We start from the raw sequence: 17849 nt of genomic DNA on the forward strand, positions 1-17849 counted from the left end.
TTCCCCTTTTATTCCGAATTCCAGCAGAGCATCTGTTTCCTGCTTCACTCTTCAGTATGAATCAGTGTTTAACTGTCCTCCCTGGCTGACTACCTTGCTGTTTACTTTAGCAGGACCTCTTATTTGATTAATCCTGGGAGTAACTTTTGGACCATTTCTGTTCAATAAACTTAATGCTATTGTTAAGGGACAGTTAGAAACAGCCCGTTTAATGTCAGTAAGAAAACAATATGAACAAATGAATAGCAAGGAAGAGGATGAATCTATCCTCCAAAGGGCTAAGGAAGCAGTAAAATGATTTGATGAACAAAATCAGGGTAAAATAGAAAAGGGGGGATTGCGATAGTTAAGGGTTAAGTTTGTTAGTTAAATCAAAACTCAGTTGTGCTTTCTCAGGTGTCTGGGAACTAAGAAGCTGCAGGCATTGTGAACTACACATTGCCGGGGCACATAAGCTGCTAGAAAATAACCAAAGAATAATGGAAAAGACTACTGACATTCACCCTCACAACCATGAGGAAGCAGGAAAATGAATCCCCAGCAACAATCTACAAGCCCAGCAGCAACCTGCGCAGCCGCAGGAATGACTGGAATGTATGCAGGAGATAAGAACTGTATAAATACAAAGCCAATCCTTTGTTCAAATCGAAACCTTGGTGAGTGTGGGCTCCCCTCAGGCTCCCTGTGCTGTTTTGCTCACTTTACCACCTTGCTTAATGAAATAAAGCTATCCCTTTATGTATCACACTAGACTTTGGTTTTGTCACAAGAATCAGTAACAGTCAGGCCTTGCATTTTGCAGCCAATCACACAAGGACCAGCCCATGTCACCAAATAACACGGAAAAGCGTGGCTGATTAGTTTAGATGTTAAGAAGAAATTCTTTACTCAGATGGAGGTGAGGCCCTGGCACAGCTGCTCAGAGAAGCTGTGGTGCCCCATCCCTGGAGCACTCAAGGCCAGGTTGGATGGGGCCCTGAGCAGCCTGATCCAATGGGTGGCAGCCCTGTCTGCAGCAAGGGGTTGGAACTGGGTGGGCTTTAAGGTCCCTTCTAACCCAAACCATTTCGTGATTCTGATTCAATTTACTTTACCAAGACATGCAGAGGAATGTTACTTGAAGTCGCAATTCCAACACTCAGCACCAAAGCATGGGAAAGTGTAAAATGATCCCCACTCAGGTAAATTTATATTTAAGGGTAATGAATGTAAGGTAGGATGCACGGTGCTAGTAACAGCGCTAGTAACAACAAAACGCATTCAGACTCTCAAGGTCATAAATCGAATGGAGACATGCTAATTGTAGGCTTTACATTGCTTCTAAAGGAGTGCAACAATGTGGATGGAGAGGCACAGTCCCATTGACAGCTGATGATTAACGGCCTGTCACCTCTGCTTTGTTTTTCTTAAGCAGCAGAAGAAACCAAAATCCATCTCTGTCAGTTCCTGAGGAGCATTTAACAGAACATTATAATTTCAAACGTTTTAATTACACCTCCTGGACCATAACAGCATGCTTCTCAAATCCCTCAGCCAAAGTGGTCAAGTTAAATGGCTTATTTCCTCTTTTCAGGACCCTAAAGCTCGATTTTTGGGTGCTAAAATAATTTGTCTACATACAGTGATAGGTAAATAAGAATAAGAGTTGCTGATTTATAACCCTAGATACTTGCTTTTGGGAAATCAAGGAGACAACAAGCAGGTCAGCTGAGATTGCCTAATGGTCTAATGCCTAGTTTTAGACCTGTCCCATTTATTTGCCATGTTACACAAACATCTTCATGAAATAGCCCATTACAGCACTGTCACTGTAGGTATGGCTCCAAAAGCACTGCTTCCATTGACTTATTTGTGATGCCAGCAAGGAACCATGTTAACTACCTGTGACACTTGGACCATTGGCATGTACAGCAAGTTTGGACTTCTTAGCACTGTGCTAGGAGAAGCTTTGGGGAAAAAACAGGGGGGGAGAGATATTGGATGTTAGTGAGCTTATCCAGAACTGAAGATTGAGATGTACATAACTGGGATGCAAGTCTGACAAGCAAGAAATATCCTTTTACATGTCTCTAAAAAAGGGAAAGGGGAAAGGGGAAAGGGGAAAGGGGAAGGAAGAGGAAGAGGAAGAGGAAGAGGAAGAGAAAGAGGAAGAGGAAGAGGAAGATGAAAGGAGAGGAGAGGAGAGGAGAGGAGAGGAGAGGAGAGGAGAGGAGAGGAGAGGAGAGGAGAGGAGAGGAGAGGAGAGGAGAGGAGAGGAGAGGAGAGGAGAGGAGAGGAGAGGAGAGGAGAGGAGAGGAGAGGAGAGGAGAGGAGAGGAGAGGAGAGGAGAGGAGAGGAGAGGAGAGGAGAGGAGGAAAGGAAAGGAAAGGAAAGGAAAGGAAAGGAAAGGAAAGGAAAGGAAAGGAAAGGAAAGGAAAGGAAAGGAAAGGAAAGGAAAGGAAAGGAAAGGAGGGGGGAAGGAAGGGGAGGGGGAGGGGAAGGGAAGGGGGAAGGGGAAAAGGGAAGGGGGAAGGGGGAAGGGGAAGTGGAAGTGGAAGGAAGGGAAGGGAAGGGAAGGGAAGGGAAGGGAAGGGAAGGGAAGGGAAGGGAAGGGAAGGGAAGGGAAGGGAAGGGAAGGGAAGGGAAGGGAAGGGAAGGGAAGGGAAGGGAAGGGAAGGGAAGGGAAGGGAAGGGAAAAGTCAAAAGCAAGCACATGATATATTAACAACTGAAAAAAACTTCATCTCTGGGGCTTAATCTCTTTCATATTAGTGTAAATCTGCCAACCATGCACTCCTGAGTGCAGCCACTTCTGCATTATCATAGGACTGAATCCATCCTTGGGAGCTGTATTACTTTTTCTACTGTACTGTGCTCCCAAGTTCAGTGGCTGTTTAATAAACTACTTCTATTTTATCTCCATCTGCTGCTGAATAAAAAGAAAAACCTGACCTTAAGGTGAGCTCAAGAGAATTAGAAGAGCCTTAACGTCCTCTCAGGGGATGGCAAAGTCATTATTTAGCAAACCAAAACACTGTTGTTACAATGCAATTGTAGAGATATGAGTTGAAAATAGTATTAAATAAAGCTTTGATGACAGTAACCATCTAGTTGGCCATGTTCAAACTGCAGGAATCTGCGTTAGATTGTTTTAATCTCATGTGGGGAAAAAAACAAACCTGCAATAAAATGCTGGTGTGAATTGTCCCATGAGCAAATGTGTCTCTATCAACCCACAACATAAATAATTCAAATGAAAATACAGAAGAGTATATTAAAATACTTAAAGCCAGAAAACCTCTAGTCTCACCACTGAAATCTCTTTTTAAAGTAAAGGCAGTACCTGAAAGGATACGCAGCACTGATAGGCTGGGGGAAAAACAGACTGCTCACCTCAGTGATGACAGTGTCGGCATTCACCTCTCTCTTGGCTGTAGACCTGAAAATGCTTTCTAACAAACAAGTGAGCCTGCCAACAATAGGTTTGCATTTATGAAATCAGTTTCATGAACATTCAGTGCCAGCTTAGGCAGCCAAGTGCTCTCCTTGCTGAGGTATTGAGGGGTTTCTGTGCTACCAAGTTCCTCCTAAGTGTTCTGCGTCACAAAGAAAAAAAGAGTTCTGTTATCCTGCCACATGCGCACACCCCTTCTCTTCTTTTTACCTCCCAAAACCTCACCATTTACCTCCTGTTGATGCCAAAGTCTGAACTTTGCTTCTGCAAGCGGCTGTCAGGGGCAAGGAGCCACCAGGTTACCTCTGAACGACAAACGTAGGTGTTAATCAGAGTGAGGTTATGTGAGGACTGATTCCTGTTGAAAATAACCCAGCAAATCAGTAAGCAGAGGCGGCTCTAAATGAATCAGTAGTGGTTCTGCTGGCACAGCCAAAAGGGTGACAGTGCTGCGGGAAGCATAAATAGGGACTTTTTATGTTCCTGTCGGCCTCTGGAGATGAAAATTTGATAGAATGAAATAGGATATGGGTGGATTTTTTTAGTGTAGTCGTCCAAAAAAAAATAATAATAATAATAATAATAAAGCATCCTTTTTTTTCCTGCTGAGTGAATCTACAGGCAACCCAAAAACTTTCAACTGCCTTTCTACTTATTCAGAAGAAAATAAAAGCCTCTGAAAGCCTTGGAAAAATTAAGACATAATAAATTAGTGACATTCCAGATAGAATCATTCATCATCTGGGTGGGAAGAAAGGAGAATTCTAATGTCATTCAATGGGTAGGCCCTCACCTGCAGAAGTTTATATGCAAGCTTAACACAGTGTTTGAGTCTTCAGGATCACAGTCAACTCATCTTATCAATGCCCCTGTGCTACATACAGCACTATCAGAGGTAGTGAAATGTATTTTAAACACAGTAAAGATCCCTATAATGGCATATTTCACAGTTTGGAGATCTGCTAAACACAATTCTTTTAAGGCACTTTTCAGACCGTCACTTTTCTGCTCTGAAGTGAGCCTCAAGATCCTCTTAAAAAAGACCCTTTTAAGATACATTTGTTGAAGTGTTGTCAGAGTTGAGTCATGCTAATAAGGTCTACTACAAATTTTGTTAACCTCACGGAAAGTTTCTTTCTAAGTTCCAATGCGAGATAAGCATTTTTCTAAGTTAATTAACATGTGAACCTTCTGTCAAAACACCTATTTGCTTACTTTGCTTTAGGCATAATTCAACCTGTGCTCAACAGACTGAGCATAAATTAGCTTTTCTGGAAGAAAAATTACTTTCTGGTAAAATTGACTTTCTTTTGATTTTAATCTTACTATTTGTCTTCTTTCATCTATGTGTCAAAAGCTCAGCAGTGTTTTTACAGTCCTCTGCATGACTTGAGTCAGACAGGGGAAGGATGAGAGCAGATCTTCCCATTTTCATACCCTATAAATCATTTGTCACTTGTAAAGCCTGCATTGCATATTTCCTCCCCACATCCTTTCCACGTGTGCTGTCCAATTGATAGCTAATTGGAAGTAATCATCTTTTCTCTGAATAGAATTCTCCGGGGGAGAATCCATGGCAACTCCAGCTAAAGTTTGAATGTTTCAAATGTGTTTGCATATAGAATCATAGAATCACCAAGTTTGGAAAAGACCTCCAAGATCCATTAAAGGGGAAATGTAAAAACAATGGGGAAAAATACATATACATATGTATATCATTCTTTCAGAGGAAATACATCTTTGTTTCATTTTATAGATCTGAGCATGTAGAGATGTAAGAAAGGTAGTTACATTTTCAAATTACCTTAGCTCAGCCTTATCTTGACACTGTGCAATTATGATAATTAAAGAAATTTGGTTTATGGCATTCTTAAATTAGCTTTCACTGACTTTTAAAGCATCATCAGATTTAATCCTCTCATCCCATCCTTAAATCATGTCCCTGCTGGTGTCCCACATTCAGAGTGGGGGTGCGGCCACACCACAGTTTAAGTTGGCGTTATATCAGGCTTTTGTGATTCTCCTTTTGCTGACTCTTATTTCTGAGCTTCTTTGGCTTTGTTGATTACTTGGTTCAGAGAGAGCCATCCAGCCCACAAGCAAGCCAACCTCAAAGGACACGTTACTGCTGAACTCTCAGAACTGATGCAGGAAGGCAAAGTGCATCAGAGGCAGGACTATAGAAGCTCCAACCTTAAATCCATTTACACCGTAGTGAACATACACCTTCAGTCAGAGAATCTAAGAAAATGTGGTTTAATCTATCCTTCTCAGGAAGACTAAATTAATCCCATTTCTCTCAATAAGGCTTTACTGCTACCTCTCAAACCTGTGTTTTCTGTATTTTTCTTGATACATTCCATTTCTCCCACATGCTCTGTGCTCATCTACCAGTCTCTTCCTTCAGCCTCACTCTTTCAAAATAGTTAAAAATACTGTGTATCTTTCACAGAGGTTTTCCCTCCCTTCATTTAAGGCTCTTTCACCGTTTCTGTTTTACTCTGTTTTCAGAGCTGACTACTCCAATAACAGCTTCACTGCCAAAGCGTGAGCTTTCAGGAGATGCGCTTCTATCCTATCTATTTTGGCCTCAGATTTCTGAAGATGATCCTACTCATTTTGTGAAGATCTAGTTTTCTCTTGCCTGCAAAAGGCAGCCAAGAAATGCATCCAAAGAGACTGTGCTCTGTAATTGGAATATGCCGTGAAGCAAGTTACTACTATTGGAAATGTTAGCTGAGGCAGGCTGCACCTGGATATCTGCTATGGGACACATGCAGCACAGCTCTGCAACATCAGCTGCAGCTACAGTCACGTTACAGCTCTTGTACAGCAGAGGATGGAAACAACTACTCCCCAGTAATGTAAAGCTCACGTGTCTTCATGATGGATTATTGCAATTGATTAAAGGGGAAAGAGGAACTCCCCATCTACTCATGAAAGATGTCAGTTCCGTTATAATAAGATGCCTGTGATGGAGAGTAAAGACAATTCAACAGTGTACAGTAAAGAGTTAAATAATCAGTGGCAGTGAGGTGGTTTGGCCTGAACTGATTCAAGGCTAATGTGCCAAGAAGTTCAGGAATGCTGCATATATTACAAGTCTCTCAGCACTTGTAAATTCTTTTTCAAGATTATCAGTGGGGTAAAATGGGGTGAAGGTAATAGTAAGGAGCTGGCTGTTAGTAAACAGATGTTTACCTACTCACAAGATTTCAGCCCCGGGCAAGAACGAGATAATTTGTTTGATTACTGTTAAGTGTAATGTGTCAGACTGCATAATTTTATTCAGACTTGGAGCCAAAAGTTTTATCAAGTGAGAGCATCAGACGGCATTTCATATTGGGAGAAATTCATTATAAGCTTTAGTTGTGCTGGACAGCTTACATTCTATTTCCTTTTAGTTTCGAGAAGTACTATATGTATGTAAATGAAAGTCTAGTCTCCAGAAGCTTTTTTCACTCCCTTATATCTTGAAACGTCTGAGGTCACATCTGGTAGTGGTTACTGATAAAAGCAATTAATGTAGCATGCCTCTAGTGCACCTGTGTGCTCTAGCATAAGCCCCCAGCCTTAAAGTAACCCCCTAAGACTCAATCTTTATTCAAATGTGTTCTCAAACAACTTAAGTAAATAGCTTTGTGTGGTGACAAGTAAAAAGCTGTATGCACAGGGTATGCAGCACTTATAAACTGAGTAAAGTACACTTGGTGAAACGCTGGAGTTTAACCAGGTTGTGTGGAGCTGGTACTCTACCCAGGTACACAAGCCCATGATAGGATGGGCCAAGGTGGGAGTAAGTGCTCAGAAGTGCTTCTCTCCCACTGCTGATGGATACTGAGCTTCAGCACAAGGAGTACGAAGATGGAATAAAAAATTAACGCTCATTTCTGAGCAGCACAAGAAAAAGGGCTTGGAAATATGGTGCTGGAATAACTTCAACACTACCACCATTAAGTGAAATGGCATTGAGTAATAGATCACAGAGCATTGGATACAGCCCCAGGTGAAGCGGGACCTGGGAGGGATAAACTCCGCAGCTATATCACATAAAGTGGGAGGGTATATTCCACCAGCCTGTCATGACGGGAGGGTTAAGAGGGCCCTGAGGTGCCCCTCTCCTTTCCAGTAAATCAGTGAACTGACGTCAGCTGCATTCTGTGCATCTGCAACAAGCCAAGAAGCACCAGAGGGGGATTTAATTTAAAAAGAGTTGAAACCGGTACCATATGCCCTCCTCCCTACCATCTGGCTGGGGGGACATTTCGTACAAATTCAGCATGCCAGCTGCCTGTTCGGAAGGAAAAAAAAAAAGAAGTTTCTCTTTTGGTAAAAATATTTGGCAGTTCCAGTTCCATCTTTAGTGGCCTCCAACGTAATCCAGATCTACGGAGGAGTTCTACAGATGCAGCCCTATTTAAGGGCCTCAGAAATAGGCAATGACAGATAGTGGAAAAGCTTGTTTCACTGTTTGGAATTCTTCAGCCCAAAGTGAACTGTAATCCTAAAGATTATATGTAATGTTTGAAAACAGCCCACGGTCTGTTTGTGTCTAAACAGAGACATTATTTCTATTGTACGTCTTACATATTTTCTATCACACTTAAGGTCACGAGAGGATATAAGGTGGCATTAATTCATTATGAGTATGAGATCATATTAATCATAACACACCAGGTAGAAATAATTTAAATACATAATGTCAGATATGATATTTTTTCATATAGATTTATGATTATGCTAATCAAAGATATGTTTATATCATTAGCTTATCTTTAGTTTCTGTCTAATCAAGTATACACCTGTTCATATATGTATGTCTTATGTAACGAATTAAAATAAATAAATACATCAAGTTGTAACCATTTCTGATTCGTTACTCACTGACCTGTGAAAAATCATCCATTAAGGAAGAGCTCCCAGAGAATTTTCTTCAGCAGGTAAAGGTCCCACAAGGTTATTTTAAGGGTTATTTTAAGAATTCGACTTTGATAGCTTGCATCATTTTTTCACTTCAAATTGTTTTCTGGTTTTGACAAGTTATCTTCATCTGTTCATAGCATCACATCGTCAGTATGTGCATGCCCTGATGCTGCTATTTGTTACTTTCTGGGTCAGATTACAAAGGACTGTAAATAAGCCAACCTTGGTGTTTCTGCTTTTCCTGTTGATAGAATTTGTTATATACAAAGCCATGCTCTCACAATCACATGAACAGATGACTAGGTTTGAAGAAACTAAGCTTTGTGGCAATTAAGCCATTACATCCTACAGAGTCTCATCAAAATACTGCTTCAGGGTTGCAGCTCAATGAGTGCAAAAACGCAACCAAAGAAACTGAAAATCAGTCAGAAAAAAAAGAGTTCCTTTTTAAGACAGGTCAAAACCTTTGAAATCACATTTTCTTGTGCAATACATGCAGTGCTAGTGACAAAAGCAAAAACACTATATATTTATATGTATATATTTCCCCCTAAGTCCCAGGCTGCTTCATTAAAGAAGAAAGCACATTTTGAAGAAAATACTTCATGTATTTCCACACGCATTCACTCAATGGCTTCTGATCCCAAGCAGAACTATTTAGTGTGTTTGCTAACAAATTCCAGGTTCACTGCAGATGTATAAGCTTTTAAGGCGTTTCTCCTTAAGCAGAATTTGGTTTTATCAAGTCTACGTGATTCTGAGCCAGCCTAGTCACTTGTGGCTGTAATTCCATTCAGCCTTTCCAGATAGATGTGGCATGACACCCTGCCCTTGCCTTTAAAATTAGCCCTCCACAAACAGCATCTTCTTGGCACACTGTAATTGCTCCAAGTTACTTCATGAAATATGTGAAATTTGGTCAGGTTAAATGTTTCTAGCACCAGTGCCAGCCAGCACCTCTGAGTTCTATACATGGAACTGCTGCAACTGTTTTTAGACGTTAGCCCTCCTTGCAAATACTGCTCATTACTGCGAAAGACAAAGACTGATAGCACTAAGTCAGGTTCCTCCCTTTGTCCTAAGGACTGAGATCAGCCTGTAGTGGACTATAACAAGCTTCCAGTGGATGTGAAGCAATGATCAAAAAGAAAGAAGTGTGGCAAAGCATTAATACCAAAGAGAGGGTACAACCAGAAGGCCAATTCCTGTAATACTTCTGTATTAATAACATTTTCAGTTCCTGGGCTTTAATCTTACGCTCTTTAATATTATGTACTGGTTTCTGGAACTGTTTGTGTGAGCTGAAAAATGTCCTTGTAGCTGCATAGAAAAGCTTGAAAGCATCAAAGTTAAAACCTAAAGAACAGAAAAGCTAAATGAAATTCCTCTGAAAAGAAATCAGAATTTGAAAGGCTGTCATTTTTGTAACTGTTGTGAGTGACAGCACTGAAATTTCTATTATTCATAAGCATTTTCAACTAGGTTGTTTTATTATTTTTAATGCCTCTTGAGTATTCCATGCCCTCATTTGTTTAAATTTTGGTTAAAAAAAAAAGGGAGGGAGGGACTGTTATAATTTGATCTGATTTCCTGGAGGGAAGCATTAACATGTACTTGTGCTACTGAATGCCACACATCCTTGTAGCAGATGCTCAATACATCTGATAGTGCCCTATAGGACAGGCTGCACACACTTTATAATTGATCCGTGCACCTAAATTGGGCACATGCGGAGCTTTTTAAACTCTAAAAATTCAACAGGAAATTGTTTCCCAGAGATTAAGCATATAGTAAAAATAGATGCAGGGCCTGAGATGTAACTGCCTCATGCTAAGCCATGGACTAACTCCTGTAAAGTCCACAATTTCCCATTAAAGCCACATGTAAGAAATATCATATATAGGTCACCCCGAAAATAATTCCTCCTGTTTGTTTCCACAGAAACTAGAACAGATACAAAGAGCAAAATGACACTGCTCGGTAGAGCAAATTGTCAGCTACAAAACTCTAATATTGTCACCACCATTAGCTGTGCATTTATGCCAGCAATGAACAAGTGTCTGCGTGCCATCCGTGCTTGTAAAGATCTGTGCCAACTAAAGTGACCCAAGAGTCACCACTGCTAAAACACACCACACACCTTCCCACTGTGCTCACATCCACTGGCTGGTCTCCATAAACATTCAGCAAGCCCTGATGAATGTCAGTGGGTGACACTTTATCTGTATGGAGGAATTCCATTCCACCCCTTTGCTTCATCCACATTTCCATGTCAGATACAGTTCTGTCAGACTGCCTCTCTGCTGCCATTTGTTACACAGCAACTAAGTGTAATGGAGTATTGGTGGGAAGGTTCAGCTTCTACTGTTGTATCACCAACACCTGCTTCTGATGTTGTGAGCAAACATAATAAAATTGGAGGCATTACTTTCAGAGCACCCCTCATATAATTCTAAGGGGAAAAAAGCAGTTGTGATAAGCTAGTTTAGTAGGACAGAGCTGAAGAAATTCACTTAAGAAAACAGGAACTACAACCATTTGTTCTGACGAACTGTTTCAGGACTTCAAATGCTACCTATATTTTGATGATTTTCCTGTCTGCACTGCAGTGAAAGTGCTAACATCAAAGTCCCTTACAATCTGATTTATCTTTATTTGTTGGACTCACTCACAGTATGAAAACAAAGGAAGCAGTGGGATGAGACAGAGGGAATTTTTTAATTAAAAACAAATTATTTCCTTTTTACACAAATATAACACCATAGTAATGCAATATTTTAGTTTTGGAATCTTTTCCTTCCATCCTTTTTGTACATCTGTTTACACACACTGCTCCACCAGTTACTCAAATAATGCTGTGAAAGTCCAACTTAGGATCTGTTTACTCATTGGGCTTGGTACCGCACAGCTTATCCTGGCAGGGTTTTCCATAGTACTGGATTTCAGAAGTGACAGCCAACCTGCTGCATGCCCTCTTCAACCCAAATCAGTAGTTGTAATTAGGAGCCATTCAGTCATGAATGCTCTCATTTGATTCCTGTTGTAGGGCCCTCAATCACCGATCCAGTTGAGCTTAGAAGAAGATAATGTGACTACGAAGACCTGAGCTCTCCATCTCTATGAGAAGACACAAAGACTTTTCAAAATAAATCTGTGAAATGCAATGAGATATTAGAACACAGGAATTGTTTTGCTATCTCATGCTGAACACCATCATGTCAGGCAGCATCCATTAACCTCAGAGAATCGCAAAACATTTCAGATCTGGACATACTACCCTAGGGATTCACAGAAGTCAATTAGCACTTTTTGTGCTTCAGAAGAGTGGAGAAGAGAAACTAGGGAAATTGTTTCATTAAGGAAACAAGGCAACCCCCTGTTTAGCTACTTTATCATTAGCACCTTAGTCATCCAAAGACAGCAGAGCACTTTGATCAGCTAAATTTTAACATACACGTAGCTTTTACATACCAATATGTATACAACTATTCATTAGATTTAACTCGATGTGTCTAAAGCCATAATAGTGCAGTTTTCATTAATAGCTGTATAGATTTCTTTGCTGTCACTTGTAATACCTGCTTATGTCAGAGAGAGCTTCTACTGGAAACCTGATGCAGATACAATAAAAATATCATAGAAATCATTGGAAAGGAAACACAAAACCAGACTACAGCTGACCCACAGACACAATTATTTTGTTTTCTTAGAAAAAAAAAAAACACACAAAAATGTCTACCACAGCCAATGCTACTAAAATACAAGCATTGCCACTGCTAGAACATTGTCAAGAATACACCTCCTATATACATCAGAAGCATAAGTGGAATCAAACTTTCAGCCACATCACTTCCAGCTAGAGGTTAACTTATGTGTGATGGGACGTAGTTAATCTCAGAGCAGAGATCAAGTGACAGCTGTATCAGCACAAGTTGCTAGAAGATCTGTATACTGGGTAATGTGTCCTACTCAGGCCCTTGAGCTGCATCTGCAGTATCCCATCCCCAGGCTGACTACATGTCTGAAACGTTTCCCATTTGGAAAGCTGATCCTTGCAAAAGTCTTGGGTTGTCACTTAAGGGCATTAAACTTGTCCTTTAAAATGCCTGTAGTTCTATAGTTTCTGTAGCTGTGCGTCAAATTTGTATGCCAGATTCAGTTACACTAACGTTGCCTGGCATATAGTAACCACATTTAGAGACAAAGTTCAACAGGCCTGTTTTGATTTAATTAATGTAGACTTCAAAGCTGTAAGGAATTATTTCTGTTATCCAGGCTGATTGTACATGTAACAACTTCTACCTGTAAACTGTGCACACAGACTACAAGCTCTATTTAACCTATACAAAATCTCCTTAATAAGAACCTGTAACCAAACTATCAGGGTAAGATCTGTCAGCAGGTAAATTATTCCAAATGTTAACTGTTGGAAAAGTACACTTTAATCTCTATTTGCCCATAGACTGAATGTTTTTTTCTACCTGACTAGTGTCCCTTTGTGAGCCTCGTCTATAGTTACTTGAAGACAAGAGTTTGAGTATATAACTGAGAAGAGCCATCCTTTTTGAAGTAAACAAAGGTAAGTGAAAGAACAAAGAAGTTGACAAGCAAACATCTGACAAGCTCAGTTAAAAGAAGGTCCGCACAGGAGGCACTGTACTTTGTTAAGGCTTAGACCTTAAAGCAACTTACAAACCCTGCACAGACACTCCTATCATATGGATCTCACTTTCATTAGAATCTCCTGCCCATGTGTTCCATGGTTACTGGAAGAGAGGGGCAGATGATAGATCTCACTTCCTTCACAAAGGGTTCTGCCAAAGCAACTGCTGTGGTTAATTGCTGAAGACATACATACTCCCAATGCCAAGCGCAGCGTACAAATTATCCAATGCTACTTCAGTTCTGGACTCTCAGAACTCATTCAGTGTTTTCCCTCAAGGATCAAACCCCATCTGTTAAAGCTCATGTAAAAAAGAAGCAGCTCACTGATCATATCCCCCTTGTGCATGAACTATTAGGTAGGAAAATTATTTTAGCATTCGTGTCCAGTGTGTAACTCAAAAATAATTCCAAAGAAGAGTTGGTTGGTGAGGCTGTAAGAAATGTTGTGGGAATACAAGAAAAGCTGTTCAGAGCAGCAGCTGTGGAGCAAGATAAATGGCATGAGAACCAAGGACACTTCTAGAAGGAGAAGAAGGGACTCACAGCTCTGATTGGATATATGCCTGCATGGACAGTTGGTAAGTGTTTTGTAGAATGCTTTGTTGACATGTAAAGGTGGGTGGGAAAGGTGTAAGGGTGGATGGGAAAGCTAGAAAACAAAAGCTTGTGAAGGTATATAAGGAATGTGAGAACTTATAATAAACAATTTGGATCGCTCACATCTGAGTCCATGCCTCAAACGCTGCAGTCTATCTGCTGGCAAGTTTCAGCAGGAAAGTTGGTGGTTTCTCAAAACAAAATGGTGGTTCTTGTATTTTTTTTAATGCTAGTCAGAGGTCCTTTGGAAGCTGATTATAGAGAGGAAAAAGGGTCCCGTGGTTTCTGTCACAAAAATGTTTGGTCTGGGTCCAACTGGCACTTTCAACAGGAAGCACAAGTTCACTGCCACAGCTTGGAAAGAGGTAACCTTAGAATACTCTTGAAAAGTCATTTCCTCAGATGCTAATTCATGTATATTCAAACTAGTATCAAAGGCAAAGTTTATTTCTTGCTTTGCCAAATAAATTGAAAAAAGATTTCTTCAAGGAAAGCATATAAACCTCCCAGCAAATGCGCAATTAAACAAACCACATATACAGTTTCCACTGTATTTGTTGTAAGCAGAGAGACCTCCTAAACACCTTGAAGTAATATGTCTTTTGTTTGACAAGAAAATAATGGGCATGTTTATAGCTATTCGCCGGCTTTATCAGTGGGAGTGAACAACAGCCAGGAATGGGGTTGACTGGGATTAGTCTGCCGTGTCATTAAAACCACAAATCCATTACATAGTCACTAAAGAAAATTCATTTCCAGGGCTGTTCATTTGCTGTTTTGGGATTGCCTGCAGTCACTTACAAGACTAAAATTCATAGGGCTTTGCAATTCTTTTTTTCCACCCCCTGAAAGAAGCAGTAACCATATCAAAACATACAGTATAATTTAGCCTTCTCTCTGGTGTATCCCTTTTTGTATCTTCAAAGTTCTTTCATTACCATTTGTATATGGCGCTTATTTTTCAGGAAAAATGAGTCTATTATTTCAACTGTCAGTGGCAGTTTCACATGGCAGGACACTGTTTTATTTGTTAATTTCCTTACTCAGGCTGAATTAATATTAAATACTTCATACCTTCTAAGGATTTAACCATAGTTTTTTAAATGGAAAATTTCAGTGTACAGAATTAGATAAGAATCTTTTTAAAAATACATATATTCCCATAAGAAATAGCTACACAGGTAAAGATAAAAGCTTCATTTAACTATAACTGCCTCCTAAAATCAACTAAGCTGTTAAGATGTCATTTGCTCCAAAAGAAACAACCAAGTAACTATAAAACACATCTCCATACCACTTCTTTAAACCCATCAAGAAGATTTCATGTTTTTATGCTCTACACCTTCAAGACTGAATTAAAAGTAGAAGAGAAAATGTTAAAGATCATAAATGAAGTACATTATTGCATCATACCAACACTCCGTGAAGTCCATGCTCCTGGGCCTGATGTGGTCATTGATGAATGACTGAAGAAAGTGATCTCAGAAAGAAGACAATGATTTAACACACTGCCAGGATGGAAATAGTCTCCCTATAGATTAGTGTATATCCTGGAGCAAGCGAGTTCATCCTTCTTAGTATAAGTCTGGATGTTCTTAACCATGTACATGTCCTTCCTATAACCTGTTTCTCTCTTGAACTTTATAAGACTTCGTGGTAATTTCCAGAATCTGTTAGTTCTGAACAACGTGTTTCAAAGCTTTAGGTTTTTTAAAATAGTTGTTGGCCAATGATCTTACTGATGTAGAATCAATTCCCATAAAGTTTATAAGAAACGAATAAACAGAACTTTTATTTCTGTCTAGTTTCTGGAGTAAAATGCAACTGATTAAAGCAAGCATGCAAAGCTGACCTGGGATTGAAGCCATTACATATATTTTAACATTATATTTCATTTTAATGTGTGTGATTGGTGGATAAGTCTCCTAGGATGCATATGTTTTCTGGAAATCACAGTGAACAGCAGTCATTCAACAAGCCTCATTACATTCACTACATAATATCAGGCAATGTAAGAGAAATGAATAGAAGTATCACATTCAATCCATTTTATGTTGATAAAGCTTTGTGCTTTGGGATGAACAGTCTAATAGCTACATGAATGCTTGGTTTGATTAAATGGACTTCCTCTAGCAGCTTGGAGCTGCTGTACCAGAAGTATGTCGCACTGAAGACACTCACATCCTAAATGATACTATTAAATATAGTGACAAGTTACTGGTAGCTCTATAAACCATTTGCCCCCACCAGTGGATGATCAAGTTGTAACCGACTTATGCATCCTCCAGAGATCAGCTGAACCTTTGAAGATGAACCTTTGAAGAACTCGAATCTATAAGCCAACTAAACCCACACACATCCTCCACTTGTGAATTTAACTCTATGACTGTCCAAGCAGCGCAATGAGCATTGCACAGGACTGTCAGAACAGTGCACAAAAACAGTGCAGTTAACATGGACCCATTAGCTCTCTTGAGCTTTACCTTTCATGATCAATAATGGGTGAATATCAAGAATAACAGCAACAAAACCTCAAAGAAAAAGCAGTTAGTCATCCACTGATAATATTTATTACAAGGCACTAGGCCAATATTGAGCAAACAATCTGAAGGACTTACCCCGCTAGATAAAAGAATGGGATCCTCAGTAATAAAAGCCCATTCTGAACACCACGCTGGGTAACCTGCTGAGCTCAGCTGTGCTTCCCACCCCATAAATGTTTGTAGAGTCAAAGAAGCAAATGTTAATGTTGGATGAGCATCACCTCTGCCAACATGGGCCAAACCCAAGGAGAACACATTTTTGAGCTGTTAGCCATTGTAAAAACATTAGGAGTAAAGAAGAAAATAATTAATGTAACAAAACAAAGAAAACAGGGTTCCAAAATGTATCATGTTAAAGCAATGTGCCTTTTTTGTCTGCTGACCTCTCGCTAAGGGAAGTATGCTGTTCAATATGATTTAGAGTACAAAAAGAGAAAAAAATTCAACCATTTCAAGGGAACACAGAATTCCAACTCATGTTATAGGTTTCTTATGAATGTTAATCACATAGCTTAGTACTGAGCACATATCATCAGCGATGGCCCTGTTCTAGCTTCATTCTTCCTCCCACATGCAAAAATCTCCTCTGCTTCACTGTGTAACAGCAGCAGCTTCATACAGTTCAGTTCTCTTCATGATAATCATTTTGCATTTGAGTCAAGAAATCTCAGTGTATCAAAGAGATTTAAGAAACCTAATTACAAGCACAGCTGCCAAGAATTCAATATTATATTTAACACAGATGTGTAAAACAGAGAGCCCAAATGCTGACCAGTCCCTGCACCCCATCTTGGGCAAATCAGCATTGCCTGAAACCAAGTCCTCAGAGCAGTGAGAGAACAGAAGAACACAAGGCTTATGGCTAAGAGAAAAGCTATAAGAAAGGAAGTCTGCTGTGCTTTATAGGCGTATTTAGGAATTTGTTTTCTCGAATGTATCTGCCTTAGTGTAACAAGCAGACTCCAGTACTAAAAGCCAGTCCAACAATTTCTTAAGCCAATAAGGGTGCAGACAAATCATTCAAGATGAACTGATATTGCACTGAAAATGCCTCATGAAAACAGTGAAATATGGATTTTTCTGATCCCCAGTAGGACAAGTAATGACCACTTAAATCCTTACGGTTTCATAGCATGGCTGTTTTGTGTCAAGTAATTTCCTAAGAGTCAAAAAATATTTGCTATCAGGGCCAGTTTTCCACTAAGAGCCATTATAAAAACATAAGCATAGACATTATTCCAAGATACTGACATTTATTTTAAGACATAGGTAAGTCACCCGCAGGGCTACAATTTGATTTAAAATAAGTAAATAAATAAGTTTACCTTTTCTTGACTCCTCTTGACTTTCACTCTCAATACAAGTTTCCAAATTACATGGACAGGAAACATTATGAAATAGAAGGACAATTTATGCAGCAGATTATCCATAATTTCAACAATAGCAGTTGCTGCACGATTAAAGAAGGATCCACATCAGGAATTTGAGGCCCGGATACATGTTTTCTGTCTCTTTCAAAAGAACAGCAATTTTCAGGTGTTCTGTAGTCCTTTTCTGCTGAGCAACCGGTGGAAACCAAAACATCAAATGCAGAGCCTACAACAAATGACCAACATTAAAATGCTGTAACATTGGTTTGATCTGGGAGGACTGAGGGAAGTGCTATCAAATGCAAATCATTTTGCTGA

The 17849-nt window shown here is 39.7% G+C and overlaps 1 protein-coding gene and 1 long non-coding RNA gene across 6 annotated transcripts in view; one reads left to right on the plus strand and one right to left on the minus strand.

The window, feature by feature from the left end:
• The window catches only part of ATP2C1 (ATPase secretory pathway Ca2+ transporting 1), an 88949-nt gene that overhangs the window by 40696 nt on the left and 30404 nt on the right, over positions 1-17849 (minus strand). For all 5 annotated transcript variants that reach the window (XM_085538249.1, XM_015854047.3, XM_085538254.1 and 2 more), the window contains one exon: positions 17487-17757. In XM_085538249.1, coding sequence (XP_085394375.1) covers positions 17487-17591 — 105 coding nt within the window. In that variant the 5' untranslated portion in view covers positions 17592-17757. The remainder of the gene's footprint in view (positions 1-17486; positions 17758-17849) is intronic.
• Positions 3588-6375, plus strand: LOC116652879 (uncharacterized). The gene is made up of 2 exons (XR_004306063.2): positions 3588-3751; positions 5945-6375. It is a non-coding gene; the product is annotated as an uncharacterized LOC116652879 (long non-coding RNA).

Source organism: Coturnix japonica, chromosome 2, assembly GCF_054131305.1.
Source record: "Coturnix japonica strain WE chromosome 2, WE-NBRP24, whole genome shotgun sequence".
In the NCBI taxonomy this organism is placed as follows: Eukaryota; Metazoa; Chordata; class Aves; order Galliformes; family Phasianidae; genus Coturnix; species Coturnix japonica.